This window comes from Mus pahari, chromosome 4 (assembly GCF_900095145.1).
Source record: "Mus pahari chromosome 4, PAHARI_EIJ_v1.1, whole genome shotgun sequence".
In the NCBI taxonomy this organism is placed as follows: Eukaryota; Metazoa; Chordata; class Mammalia; order Rodentia; family Muridae; genus Mus; species Mus pahari.
The window spans coordinates 123,123,809-123,138,804 of NC_034593.1; the positions used below are offsets into that span (position 1 = coordinate 123,123,809).

Here is a 14,996-nt window from a genome sequence, read left to right on the forward strand (position 1 = left end):
TGTGTGTGTGTGTGTGTGTGTGTGTGTGTGTGTGTGTGTATGACTAAAGGAGAAAAGCCAGGCAATTTAATCAATTACTTTCCACTTTGCTTTTTGTTTCTCTCTGAACTTTGAGCTCTCCAGTTTTGCTAGACTGGCCAATGAGTCGAAAGGGTCCTCCTGTCTCTGCCTCCCCAGCTCTGGGCTTGCCGGCAAGTGCTGCTGTGTCCGTGCCCACCGTTTATGTGGGCCTGTAAATTGTACTCAGATTCTTCTGCTAGCATGGCAAACACCTTACTGACCAAGTTATCTTCACAGGCTCCCTCACCACCACAGCACACACGTGCGAGCGCTTGTGTGTGTGTGTGTGTGTGTGTGTGTGTGTGTGTGTGTGTGTGTGTAGAGATGGTACTAGGATCTGAGCCTAGAGCCTTAGGCATTGAAGTACATTTCCCAGATCTACAATATTGTTAGTGCTATACAACCATTGATACTGTCAATCCTGAGATTCTCTGGAGAAAAACCAATTTCACCATCTTGGGCAAAATTTGAAGCAAGCTTTATTAAATATTAAGTACTGAACAAGAGATGGACTTTGGTCAAGATCACTCCCTGGAATTTCCAAGCTGAATGGCCCTGAGACACTGTTGCAAGGGTTTATAAAGACAAACCCATAGGCCACCATACTTTCCCATGAGACTTTTGTTCTATTACAAGAACCACAGCTCCCAGCATTCCAGGAGGTTACCTGATCCTCGGGCTGGGAAAGCTTACAGGTTAATTTTGGTATTACAAAACTATGACCTTAACATTAATCATGTGGCCATAAAGAAAATTACAAGTATTGCTTTCAGCAGTGTTCTGTTATCATAAGAAAATATTTATAGGTGAAGCATTATAAGCAAGTATAAAAGTCACCATTATTACTAAATTTAGACAATTGTCTTGAATATAGCTTGTTTTGTTATATTACTTATTATCTCTTTAAAATCTAAAGCCACAGGATAGCGTAAAGGGCCTGTTTAGTATGCATAAGGCCCTGGGTTCAACCCTCAGTGTTGAAAAAGAAGCCAGAACATTACGATCAATAAACTAGGAGAACCATGGCACGCGGTAGTCCACGTGGTGGGGCAAGTTATTGTGTGTCAGGCTTTTATTTCCAGATAACGCTTAAAATATTTCTCACAAGAATCCTGTCTCCTACTACATAGTGAGTTCCAGGTTACTCTGGGCTCTCTGAGACTCTGTATTAAAACAAAACAAAACAAAACAAAACAAAACAAACAAATAGCAAAAAACCCAGACAAAATCCCATTTCACTTTGAACATAGCACATCCCAAATCCAGCCAGCTGACTTCCCTACTCAAGTAGCTTACATCCCAATAGCCCATTGCTCTTCTTCATGTAACACTTAGGCGCCTCTTCCCAAGCTTGTGCCAAGGGACGTGGATTTGCCGCTTCGATCTTTCTCCACCGCCACCATCCCATTATGTCTAAGGTTGCCTGGCATTTCTCTTAGTAGAGCCTCCTCACTTCCCAGTTTCAACTTTACTGAGAAACTGCAAATCCAGTGTCTTGGGTTTGCCTTTCAGTCTCTGATCGTGTGAGAAAACATTCTGTTGTCTTCTCCACGTGCTTTTTTTTTCAGGAATAGTCTGTTTTGTGGCTTCATAAATGAAATGCTGGCTTCACTGTGTACCTGTGAAACTGGCCCCACCACCCCTGGCCCTGCCATGACCCCCAACTTGTTCAATTTCTCCTTCTCAGCAACTCAGCGCAAATGATGTCTCTGAATAAAAAAGTCTGTCTTTAAAGTAATTGACACTAATAGGGTTTTGTGAGGTGGGGTGTGGTTCTATGAGACTCAGGCTCTTCTACTTATCTTAACAGAAACAGTTTTATTGAACTCTGATCTTTATAACATGAAATTTGCTTAATTTAAAGAACAATTCATAGGCTTTTAGTGTATTCAGAGTTCAGCAGTCATCACCATTATCCTGTTTTGTTTTTTTGTTTTTGGTTTGTTTGTTTTGTTTTGTTTCAACTTGAAACTTTGCATGCCAGAGTTATCTATGGGAGAACCACAATTGAGGATCAAATTTTTTTTCTCTCTCTCATTCTCTTTTTCTTTCTTTAGTTTTTTGAGACAAGGTTTTTATTTGTAATAGCCCTGACTGTCCTGGATTCAATTTGTAGTCCAGGCTGGCCTTGAACTTACAGAGGTCTGCCTGACTATGCCTCTCTGCTAGTCATTCACTACCACAGGTAGATGTGGTGTAAGAAAACGTAGGGCACTTTCATGTATATATATGAAGCAGCGTTCTTCTAAGGCTTCTGCTTCCCCTCCTGCCTCCAGAGCCTGCCTTCGCTTCCCTCACTGGTGGAGCGTGACCTAAATTGTAAACTGAGATTGCCCCTGATTCCCCAAGTCACTTTTAGTCATGGCATTTTTTTCCCTCAGCAATAGAAGCCCTAATTAAATCATCCATGGTCCATTACTCAACAGTTATCATTTTCCGTTCCCATCCACTGTTCCTATCCCAGCCTAGACAGCCAGTAACTACCTCACTTTCCCTCTGTAGATGGGATGTAGCGCTGTTAACTGATGGAGCACATTAGAGACATTGGTCCTTTATCAAGGCTTCCTTTGCTTAAATAACCACAGTTCATCAACATCGTAGTGTTTATCATGATTTAGTTCCTTTTTACTGATGAAAAATATTCACTTCTTTGACTTCTTATTCACTTCTTTTCTATTCTCTTCTTTCTTACATGGTAAGCCTCCGTTAGCCCTTGTCCAATAGATCAAGAAGTTTCTGTTTGATTCCTGTGTATTGTAGGCTTGAACGCCATCCAGATTACAAACTTCAAATTTCAGGTTGTTCCTTGAAAGGCTGAGAGCAAAGTACCAAGCGCAGGATTCTCCATCATTGACACTAGATCATGGTTAATGTGTTGTCTTGGATTCAATAGCTTTGACACATGTTTTCTGGGTTATCTAAGAACTCTGGAATAACTGGGAGAATCAACTCATTTGGAAATTATAATTTGTGCTCTTGATTTTATGGCAAGGCTCTGACAGCCACATCGTAGGGCTGGATCACTCAAAGAAATTATTACAGTTATGCCAAACTCACGCTCCTGGAATTGGATGGCCTTAAGGTTAAGGGTGTACATTTTCCTGTGGAATCTTTACTTTGTTAGTTCTTAACTGATGACAAAGAGACTTACATGGGCTAATGTTTTAAAACTCGTTTGTTGTCTCTTAGTGAATGGCAGAAGGTAAAGTTGATTTTTGACGGAGTTGACACAGTTGCAGAAATCCTGTTCAACGATGTCACTATTGGGAAGACAGACAACATGTTCACTGGATATGTGAGTACAGGACTCCAAACTCAAAAGAGTGTGCCTTTATGTTCGTGAATCGGGAAGGGTCGTTGTGTAATTTGCCATAGGTCAAGGTCAAGGCCTTTGAAACGCTGGTAAATGACTGGGCTTCTCAGGTGCCCCGTTTGAAGGCTGTTAGGGGCAGTGCCAGTCCCATGGAGGTTCTGTGGGCCTTGAGGGAGGAAATTACAGTTTCAGCTTTACTGTTCACTCCTCAGTGGTCTGGTGACCCAAATCCGTGACAAGTGACAGTCAATTTTAAGAGGAAATATGTTCTGAAGTTGTATTTCCCTTCTGTTTCAAGGGCGTGCTTTGGAAAGCAAAAGTAGCTGATGACACTGTGCGTTTCAGTGGGTCGGGTTGTTATATAGTGTCAGGAACCTTTGGCAGCTCAAGGCCATGTGTACAGGTCTCGGCAGACATTCCAGGGCTGAAGATACTTTCTGTTCTGCATATTTCTCTAGGACCGTATTTCTGTAAAAATAGGAGAAGCCTAGAATCCTGTGCTCGGACAGGAGGTTGGAAGTGTAACTAAAGGCGTCCACTAAGTTCTCTTTCAGAGGGATTCCTTCTGTTAATGAGACTAGCTCTAGATTTGGCTATTGTGTGTATCTTTCATGTAGTCTACTGTTACCTAAAACGTTATACACAAGACTAGGTCTTCCTCATGGACTTGCATCTCCTTCCTCTGCACTGCAGAGCTTTGACGTCACCAACGTGGTCAAAGACGTGAACTCCTTAAAGCTGCGGTTCCAGTCAGCAGTGCAGTATGCGGAGTGTCAGAGCAAAGCTCACACTCGCTACCCGGTGCCCCCAGAGTGCCCCCCGGTGGAGCAGAAGGGCGAATGCCACGTCAACTTCATCCGAAAGGTAATGAATGCTCTTTCAAGGGTGTGGGCTGCAGCGTTGTGGCTGTCAGACTTGAAGGCTTGAAAACAAGACTTTCTGAATTTTTGTGGTGGATTCTCATTCTTCTAGGTTTTCTTCCTGGAGCATGTTTCAGAATCTAGGTTAACACACACACACACACACACACACACACACACACACACACACACACACACTGTGGATAACAGAACTTGATGTTATATCGTAGGTTGGTCTAGAACTTACTATGTTGTTAAAAGAGGCAGTCTCCTGCTTTAGCCTCCCAAGTCTCGGGATTGCTGGCAAGAACCACCATAGGTAGCTGCTAATAGGACTTTATAAATTATTATATTTTTTTCGGGCAGGGACTTTCTAGCCCTGGTGGGTTTCATACACAGCCCTGCTCTGTATCCAAGGATGACCCCCAATTTCCCATCTATCCCCCACCCCTCTGCAGAGTGCTGAGTTTAAGGTATGCACAATCTTGCTGGGTTTTATAAGGTCCTGAGGATGAAACCCAAGGCTCTGTGCATGTTGGGCAGAGCCCTGAGATAATTCTCCCAACTGGGTTACAGTCCCATCTCCATACGTTATTTTATAGCACTTATATTTATCAAAGCTGTTACCAGACATGAAAACTTATTAGTGATTCTTGTGACTAGCAACTTGCTTGAAAGAAATATATTTTCAGCTGGGGGTGGTGGTGCACACTTTAGCTCCAGTACTTGGGAGGCAGAGGCAGGTAGATCTATGTGAGTTTGAGGCCAGCCTGGTCTGCAGAGTGAGTTCCAGGACAGCCAGAACTACATAGAGAAACATCCTCCCCCCCACCCCCAACCACCAAAAATAAAAGAAAAAAAAAAAAAGAAAAGAAAAAGAAAAGAAAAAATTTTTTTCTTGAGATGTTCTCCTATTTTACTGCTAGAATCTTAAAATACAGAATGGGAAGGTATAATCCACGGATGATTTTTCTTTGAGGTTTATTCTGTTCTACAGTACTTGAACATATACTAATGCATAATTATTGTATTATAGCTGTACGTAATATTTAGGTTTGTTTGTTTGTTTGGTTTCTGTTTATGTTTTTTTGAGACAGTGTCTCACTATGTAGCCCTGGCTAGCCTAGAACTCATCATATAGACCAGGTTGGCTTTGAACTCACGGAGATCTTCCTGCCTCTGATCCCAAAGTTCTGGAAGACATTTTTAGTTTTTTAAGAAGAAACTGTTACTTTTCATCCCCCCACCCCGCCCCCCTTCTTGCTCTGGTCCTGCTTGCTCTAGGCCTGAGCACTAGCAAATGTTACTTTTCTTCATCAAGTGTTTGACCCTTCTATAGTCTCCTCATCTCTGCGTCCTCCTCTGCTTAGCACGATGGTCGCCTCCATCTTTTCTACTCCTCTCCTCCCTTCTTGTCTGTCACTTCTCATCACCATGGTAACATGCTGAGCGGAGCATCTCTTTTGATTTTCAGTTTCAAAGGTGTTCAGTTTTTCGGTGCTCTCTGGCTCTGCGCCTGTGGTGAGGTGGAACATCAAGGTAGAAGGGAGTGCAGGACAAAGCTGCTTACCTCGTGGCGCCCGCCCGGGAAGCAGAGGGATACGGAGGGAGTAACTGAGATAGGGTGTATCCTCAAGGGCACGCCATCAGTGATCTGTTTACTCCAACTGGACCCCACATTCCAGTTCCTGCCAATTTCCATGACAACCTTTATTCTTTGCCTCTGGGTCCAGTCACTTTTTGCACAGCACGTTGCCCTAGTCACCTAGCCTGTATTCCCACGACTCCCATTTGCCTTCTTTCAAGTAATTAACCACGGAGCACTTGGCATGGTCTTTTCGGACAAAAATGCCCCCAGCATCCCTTTCCGTAAAACAGAACTGGGACTTCTGCGTCCATATGTACTGAGGTAGGGGCGGAAAGGACTAGTTATACTTTTCAAAGATTATAATTTTTATCTTTCGACAGCTTGGCACCATCAGTAGGCTAATGTCCAAAACTCCCACCTCAGTCTCGCCCCACCTCCTCCTGATGGAGCAGGCTACATCCTGATGACGTTTGCATTTCCTCTGACAGAGCCCTTCCACTTCCTTTCCCTAACTCAAGGTGGAAGAAAGAGGCTTCCCTGTGAGAGAATCGAGAAGAAGCTCTAGAAGCTTGAGAAGCGCAAAGCTGACTGATCTGTGTATGAAGCCTGGGGCCTTGGGAATAGAAGCAAGCGCTCCCCCGCTGAGCCATATCTTCAGCTTAAAAGTTTTTCTTTCTTCTTTCTTTTTTTCAGAAAACTTGTGTAGATACTTGACCTTCCCAACTCCCAGCTCCCTATTTCCTTTATAAAGTTCACCATGCGTGTGCTCTTCATTCCGTGTTCAACTTCCTTACTCATCTGTGAGCGTCATGAGCAGGAGCCGTTCCAGCCCGAGTCACAGATACTTTCTGAATCAGTGAACATCCGAATTGGCTGAGGGAATTAAGGGATCTGAAGCTTGGTGGGGTGTTGAATATTTTGTTCTCTCCTTGCCTGCTGTCTTATCTAGGGTTATCATCGCTGCAATGAAACACCATGACCACAAACATCTTGGGGAGGAAAGGGTTTATTTCACTCACAGTTCCATGTAACAGTTCATCATCAAAAGCAGTGAGGGCAGGAATTCAAGCAGAGCGGGAGGCAGGAGCTGATGCAGAGGCTGTGGAGGGATGTTGCTTACTGGCTTGCTCCTCCTGGCTTGCTCAGCCTGCTTTTTTGTAGGAACACAAGCCCAGGGATGGAACTGCCCACAATGGGCTGGGTCCTCTCACATAATCACTAATTAAGAAAATGCCCTACTTTCTTGCTTGTGTAGCTCAATCTTTTTTTTTTTTTTTNTTTGTTTGTTTTTCAAGACAAGGTTTCTCTGTGCAGTCTTGGCTATCCTGGAACTCACTCTGTAGACCAGGCTGGCCTCGAACTCAGAGATCCACCTGCCTCTGCCTCCCAAGTGCTGGGATGAAAGGCATGCGCCATCACTTCCCGGCCTGATGAATCTGTTTAAGTTGCTTTTGTGAACGTGATGTCAGGGATCTCCCTGGAAAGGTGAATCCTCTCTCTCTCCACAGTCACTTGAAGGTGGTTGTCTTTTGCTTAGGGGTGGGGCCCCATGAAAATGTCCCCACTCACACCTATTGGTCTTTCATTGTCCGGGTCTCGTTTAGGGAGCCATATTGTCACTGTTGAGATTTCATGGGTACAGGGTCCCAGCAGACTTGCAGATCTTCTGGCTCTTACAATTTTGCCACGTCTTCCTTAATATTTCCTGGGTCCAGGTGCAGGAGACGTGCTGTGGCTGCCCTCATTGTGCCTGGGAATCCTGGTGATCTCTGTATTTTGACTACTTGTAGTTTTCTAAGATGGTCTCTGCTGCAAAAGAGAAGTTTCCTTGGTGAGGGGTGAGAGGCACACTTTCATTTTTCTCTGTAGTAGAAACATACTTATCTTCTTCTGACATAAATACAGACTGAAGGAAACCATTCTTGGGTGAGAGCAGTGTGGCCAGATCCTCCGTACATACACCCACATCCCCGGTACACCCCACCCCCACATCCCCAGTACACACCCCCGCATCCCCGGTACACACGCCTGCATCCCCGGTACACACCCGCATCCTGGGAACACCCCCCCCAACATCCCCGGTACACACCCCCGCATCCCCGATACACACGCTTGCATCCCCGGTACACACCCGCACCCCGGGCACACACACCCGCATCCTCGGTACACACACCCGCATCTCCAGTACACACACCCGCATCCCCAGTACACACACACCCACATCCCTCCATACACCCACCCGGATCCCCGTACACATGCCCGCATCCCCGGTACACACCCGCACCCCGGGCACACACACCCGCATCTCCAGTACACACACACCCACATCCCCCCATACACCCACCCGGATCCCCGTACACACGCCCGCATCCCCGGTACACACACCCACATGACCCCCGTACACACACCCGCATCCCCCCCCAACCCGCACACACCCGCATCCCCCCCCACTCCAGCATTCCTTCACTCAGAAAGCATCTTTTCCGACTTAACTTTTCAAAGCTGAACTCACAGTGTCATAGATTTTTTAATCTTGTAAATATATTTTATTCTTAAAAAGTAAAAGAAAATTTTCTGCTTGATGGGATTTTTTTTTTAATTTCAGTTTTTTTTTTTGTTTGTTTGTTTGTTTTAAGTTAAACGTTGAGATTAGCACAGAGGTTTCATTTTCGGCAGTGCGCACACCGGTGGCTTTCCGGTCTGTGCTCGGTTGTTCCCTCCCTCCCCCACGGTTCTCGCTGACTCCCCAGCCTGGTCCCGGCTGGACCCCTCCCCCACTGGACGGTCTCCTCCCTTTCTTTTCTCTATCACTTGGATCCCATTACTCTTCCTTTTCCTCCCAGTCCCTTGAGATGCGAATCATCAGAGAATCACTTCTTGCTGGTTGAATCTGAACCTTTGTAACTTCATAATTGGAATTGTTTTAGTGTCGTGGTTCTCAGACAGGTAGCTGGCAGATAAAATTATGTCTCTCAGATAGACAGCTACTCCAGTCAGAGTCTGAAGTAAGTGATTGTGGGTATATGTGTGCGTATGTATTTCTCTCTCTCTCTCTCTCTCTCTCTCTCTCTCTCTCTCTCTCTCTCTCTGTATGTGCACCTGGTATTCCTTTTTTTCCCCCTCTCTGTATAGCCTTGGCTATCCTGGAACTCATTATGTGCACCAGACTGGCCTAGAACTTGCAGACCTTCATTTCTGCCTCCTGAGTGCTAGGATTAAAAGCGAATGCCACCATCAGTTTGTGTTTGGCATTCCTAAACGAGGACTTTTGAGTATATACTTAATGAGGTAGGGAATAAGGCTTTTATGAATTAGTATTATTAAGCAATATTAATATATATGATTTGAGCGGATAAACCAAACAGCAGACCATGCCAAGGTGATTCCACGTGAGAGGTTTATTAAGCAGGGATGGGGAGCGGCAAAGTGGGTAGAAGAGTAGAGAAGAGAGAGAGGAGGAGGAGAAAAGGGGGAAGGGGGGAAAAGAAGAAGAGAAGAGAGCAGGGTGAAGAGAGGAGGAGAAGAGAGCGAGGAGAGGGTGATCCCCTAATTTATAGGGAGAATGACATCACACCAATGAGGGTGGGGTCTGAGCCAGGTGAGTTGTGGGATTGAGGGTCGTTGTCCTGACAACGCAGGTCTAGTGTCACATGGTTGGGCCAGGCCTTGGAGTGTCCTGGTGCTAACAAAGGCTAGTTTTGTTTTTTGTTTTTTTTTAAAAACATGTTAATAATATCTTTATCTTTCAATGAGGCTACTCATTCATCGAGTTGTTATGTTTAATACAGGAGTGGTTAGCTACAGCAGTGTTTTGGAGAACTTCAGAGAGAACAAACATTTGCTGGGTGTGGTGGCCACTGCTTGTAGTCCTGGCACTTTCAGACCTGGCCTGAAAGCACAGGACTAGGGGTAGCCTGGGTTTCATAGTGACAATTGAAAAGCAAAACACAAAACAAACAAACAAACAAACAAACAATAAATAGCAGTGCTCTGACATAGTAGGCTTTTGAAGAATGAATGTGAAATAATGCATAACTAGATTTTGTGTTCTTCTTGATAAATTTAACTATGGCACTAAAGTGGGTATTTTGGTTACAATAATAATAATAGTCATCATCTTCATCTGTATAGCAAATGATAGTAATAATAATATATAGCAAACTAAGTCTGCGTTTCTCAGCCTAAGTACAGTTTGGCAAGGGCATCTGTAGCTCAGGGCGTTTTAATCAAGCCATCACCTCAGCTTGACCAGGGCTGACAAGAGTTCTGAGCTCACCACGGCTGTTGAGAAATTTTAGATCCACTGCCCAAGTCTCTCAGGCAGGCCTCCCACAGTGCTGCTTCAGGACACAGCAGCTGGCTTCCCTCTTGGCCAAGAGAGAGCACGGGACAGGGCCCCAAACAGAAGGGCCGGTCTTCTGTAATCTAATTTTGAAAATGACATCACCTCTGCTATATTCTATTCATAGGAAGTGGCTCTCTTTAACTAGCACATGCACAAGGGAGATGAGCACAGGAGGGCACGGACACCAGTAGGGAGACTCTGAGCTGGGTGTGCTGTGAAGCTTGCTCATGCACGCGTGCGCGCGCGCACACACACACACACACACACACACACACACACACACACACACACACACACACGNGTGCGCGCGCGCACACACACACACACACACACACACACACACACACACACACACACACACACACACGACACCCAAACGCAATTAGTTAGGGGCTGAACAGTGTTCCCCAAACTCACATGTTGAAGTTGTAACACCGCCTCTACTCAAGTACCTTAGACTGTAACTGTGACTGGATTTGGAGTCCTCATCAAGGTGACTAAGTTAAGCAAGGTGTTTAGAGTGAAGACATTTGGACGGCAGTGGAAGGGGTGGAGAGGCGTGGAGGGACGGGAGGTATTGGCTTGTTGGTGCACAAGGAAAGACAAAGGTAGCCATCTATCTTTCAAACACATTGGTGAAGCCCCGCCCCCTCCAGGCCACCGTCTTGCTCTGGCATCATTAAAAAACTGCTATACGCATGTGTATGTAATATTTTAAAGACAGAATCTTGCCTTTTTTTTTTTAACTAACTTTTCATTTAGCATGTATCATAACATCTTCGTACACACATGTCTTATCTTTTGCCTACCTCTCCTTTTCTTCCCCTGAAATTCCAGGCACAGTGCTCCTTCAGCTGGGACTGGGGCCCTTCCTTTCCCTCTCAGGGAATCTGGAAAGATGTTAGAATTGAAGCCTATAACATTGCTCATCTGGATTACCTCACTTTTTTGCCAGTATATGGTAAGTCGAGGTTTGCGATTTCTTGAAAAAAAAAAATTGAGTGTTTTTATTACAAAAAGTGTGTTTATAATTTGGAATATAAGTATATTCTTCAGGGTCTTCTTAAATAATTCAGGATAGCCAATTTATAAAAGTCTGAAATACATGCAAATGGTTTGTCATGAAAACTTACAGTATAAACCAGGCCTGTAGATAGATCACTGCTAAAATATTTATTTTGGGGGAAGGGAGAGACCCAACAGGAAAGGAAGGAAAGAAGGGACTTCGGGCAGTGGTGGTACACACCTTTAATCCCAGCACTTTGGAGGCAGAGGCAGGTGGATTTCTGAGTTCGAGGTTAGCCTGGTCTACAGAGTGAGTTCCAGGACAGCCAGGGCTATACAGAGAAACCTTGTCTCGAAAACCAAAAAAAAAAAAAAAAAAAAAAGAATGAAAGAAAGAAAGAAAGGTTGGTTGATTTGCTTTCATTCATGCTCCCCGCCCCCACTCCCCACCTCACACCTGAGACAGCCTCCAACCCCAGCTACCCTATCCCAGCGCCCCCTCTCACCCCGTTGCCTCAGGCCCCACTCTCTATCAGAGCTGTTCCCACTGCCAGTTTCCTTTCCCACTGATTCTTTTTCTTAATGTCTTATTGATAATGAATAATTATTTGTTTCTAAATATATTTTCTGTGAGCATGTATATGGTGTATGAATATCTTCGCAGAGGCCGGAGGGGAACTCTGAGTCTCCTGGTTCATCATTCTCTACCCTATTTCCTTGAGCTGGTGTCCTTCAGTGAAACTGGAGCTGTGCAGGGAGCCAGCAAGCTCCAGCCACCCTCCCTCCTGTCTCCACCCTGCCCCCCAGCACTGGGATTACTCACAGTCAGCTTTTTACATAGGTGTTAGGGCCTGAGCTCAGGTCCTCCCGGTTTACCCAGCAAGTGCTCGCCCGCCCTGCGAGCCATCTCTCCAGCCTGCCTTTGGATTTACCTAGCTGAGCAGGGCTGTTGGTCTCTGTTGAGTGTTTAAGCCTTGTCTGCCGACTCAGAGGCTCTCTCTCCACTCTTGCCCTGTCCACACATAGATGCTTGCCTCAGCCCCGGGCCCCTCCGTCATTCTAGATGACATGCCTAGGAATGGAGAAACAGGCTGCCCTTTTAGCCTGACTGTGGCCTGCCTGGCGTACAGCTGCCCTTTACTAAGTCTTCACTTGGGAAATATAACGTAAAAACAGACAAGAATTTGTCAGTCCTGCTGAGTGTCTTATTGGCAGTTGTTGTTGATGTTATCTGTCTATTCCTTTAGTTTCTACCTTTTGTTCGTTTTTGAATTACTTTCCCCTTAAAATGCCAGCGTCCTTCTGTAAAAGAGCTTCGTTTCTATTAGGCCACATGACAAGTCTTTAGGTCTTGCTCTCTGACTGGTCACTCGCGTGGGTTCCCTTCTCGCTGGCTTGTCCTTATTTTGAGTGGATTCTGCCCCGAGGTGTTTTGCTTTCAGTTCAGTTTTGAGCATTTCCCCTAAATTGGCAAGGAGTTCTGGTTGGTGAGTCAGGGCACAGGGCTGTGTTAGTCAGCTGTGAGCCTGCCCGTCTGGCCAGTTTAGCTGGCAGCTTCCTGAAAATCAGCTGCTTGAATCTGTCCCATAATTCTGATGGGAGTCTGGGCAAACACAGGGTGTTGGAGTTGACACATTCCATCATTCAGAGGTCACAGAGACCTGTCCTCCACCTTCTTTAAATGCATGGGACCATGGTTCCCTCTGGCCTCTCAGTTTCTAGTAATGGTTCAGGAACTCAGAGTGTGGGAGGTTGCCCGTGAGGGGACCATCGGGAGAAAGTCGATCCAGGCAGCTGCCTTTGAACAGCCTTCTCTGCCCATGAGATGAACCACCCTCCTCTTACACAAGCCGTGGTCGTGGATTGCAGACCATCCCATGCCTACCTGAGTGTTCCCACCTCCTTGTTAGTGCTTAAGCCCTGTATGCCTCTCCCCCTCTCTTACTGGGGCACACACATGGAGGCCAGAAGACAGCCCTGGGTGTCTGTTTTGGTTTTCCATTCTGTTAGTCTCCATTTTGTTGGGTTGTACGTCAGGATATCTAGCCATGAGCTGCAGAGGAGTTTCCCACCTCCATCTTCAGTCTCGCTGAAAGGGGAGGTTACAGACATGTTCTACAGTACACAGATTCACAAAACTCTGGAAAAATTCCAACTCGGGTCCTCCTCACACTTGGGTGGCATTTATGTTGCCCATTATCATACCAGCCCCATCTGATGCTCATGTACTGAGCATGTACACCAGGTTGCCATTGAACTCACAGAGATCTGCCTGCCTCTGCCTCGTGAGTGCTGGGATTAAAGGCCCGTATCATCAAGCTTCTCTCTCTCTCTTTAAGATTCTTAAAAATGCATAAATATGTGTGTCTGCATAAGTCTGTGTACATCATGCGTGTACTGGCTGGTTTTGTGTGTCAACTTGGCATGAACTGGCGTTATCACAGGGAAAGGAGCCTCCCTTGAGGAAATGCCTCCATGAGATCTAGGGGGAGGAGGGCCCAGTCCCTTGTGGGTGGTGCCATCCCTGGGCTGGTGGTCCTGGTTACTGTAAGAAAGCAGGCTGTGCAAGCTAGGGGAAGCAAGCCAGTAAGTAGCACTCCCTCCATGGCCTCTGCATCAGCTCCTGCTCCCCAAGTTCCTGCCCTGTGTGAGTTCCTGTCCTGACTTCCTTTGATGGTGTGGAAGTGTAAGCTGAATAAACCGTTTCCTCTCCAGCTTACTTCTGGGTCATGATGTTTTGTGCAGCAATAGAAACCCTGACTAAGACAACACATATGCAAGTGGGTATCATGAAAGCCAGCCTCCTGGAACTGGAATTATAGAAATCTTGAGCCACTTGATGTGAGTGCTAGGACCCACACCGGGTCCTCTAGAATAGCAGTCAGGACTCTTAACCACACAGCCATCTCTCCAGCCCTTATGACATCCTTTTTTTTCTTTCACAGTTTCTTTTTTTCAATAGTCAGATGAATAAAGCTTTCTCTTTCTCTAAAAAAAATAAATTTTATTCATTCATTTGATGGATGTGTGCGCACACATGTGTGTGCTTGCAGGCATTTGTGGGTCAGGGGAATCAGCTGTGGGAATTGATTCTCTCCTTCTATCATGTGGGGTCTGGGAATAGACCCCAGGTCAGCAGGCTATGTGGCAATTCTTTTACTTGCTGAGCTAATTCTTTTTACTTTCTCGTCAGGCCACATCCTGATAAAGACATGGACTCTATTACAATATAAAAGCTGGAAATCTTTGGAGAATTTCTGCCCTCCCCCCCTGCTATTGATTGATTGATTGATTGATTGATTGAGGTGGGGTTTCTTCTTGTAGCCCTGGCTGTCCTGGAACTCAACTCTCTCTCTCTGTAGACAAGGCTGGCCTTCAACTCACAAAGATCTGAGTGCCTCTGCCTCCTGAGTGCTGGGATTAATATGTACAGTTAGACCCTGCCAATGGATAAGTTCTTGAACCTCCATGCTGGAGAAACCCAGGGCTACACACACACACACACACACACACACACACACACACACACACACATAGGGCAAGCACTCTTCCACTTAGTTACAGTCTCCACCTTTCCTTAGAGGGTTTTTTCAGTCAAATGTGTGGCCCCCACACTAGGGGCTTTTTGACCCTTTGAATAGGTATGTCTGCTTAGTGTTACCGTGCCTTTCCACCCAGGCCAGATGCAAGAGTTTTGTTTTCCTCTCCTTTCTGTTTTTTTTTTTTTAATTTAAAATTTTTTTTTATTAGATATTTTCTTTATTTACATTTCAAATGCTATCCCGAAAATTCCCTATACCCTCCCCTGACCCCTGCTCCCCTACC

The 14,996-nt window shown here is 45.5% G+C and overlaps 1 protein-coding gene across 3 annotated transcripts in view; it reads left to right on the top strand.

The window, feature by feature from the left end:
• Manba (mannosidase beta) overlaps window positions 1–14,996 on the top strand; it is an 83,617-nt gene that overhangs the window by 20,749 nt on the left and 47,872 nt on the right. For all 3 annotated transcript variants that reach the window (XM_021196316.1, XM_029537887.1, XM_029537888.1), the window contains exons 3-5: window positions 3,250–3,355; window positions 4,067–4,237; window positions 11,004–11,127. In XM_021196316.1, coding sequence (XP_021051975.1) covers window positions 3,250–3,355; window positions 4,067–4,237; window positions 11,004–11,127 — 401 coding nt within the window. The remainder of the gene's footprint in view (window positions 1–3,249; window positions 3,356–4,066; window positions 4,238–11,003; window positions 11,128–14,996) is intronic.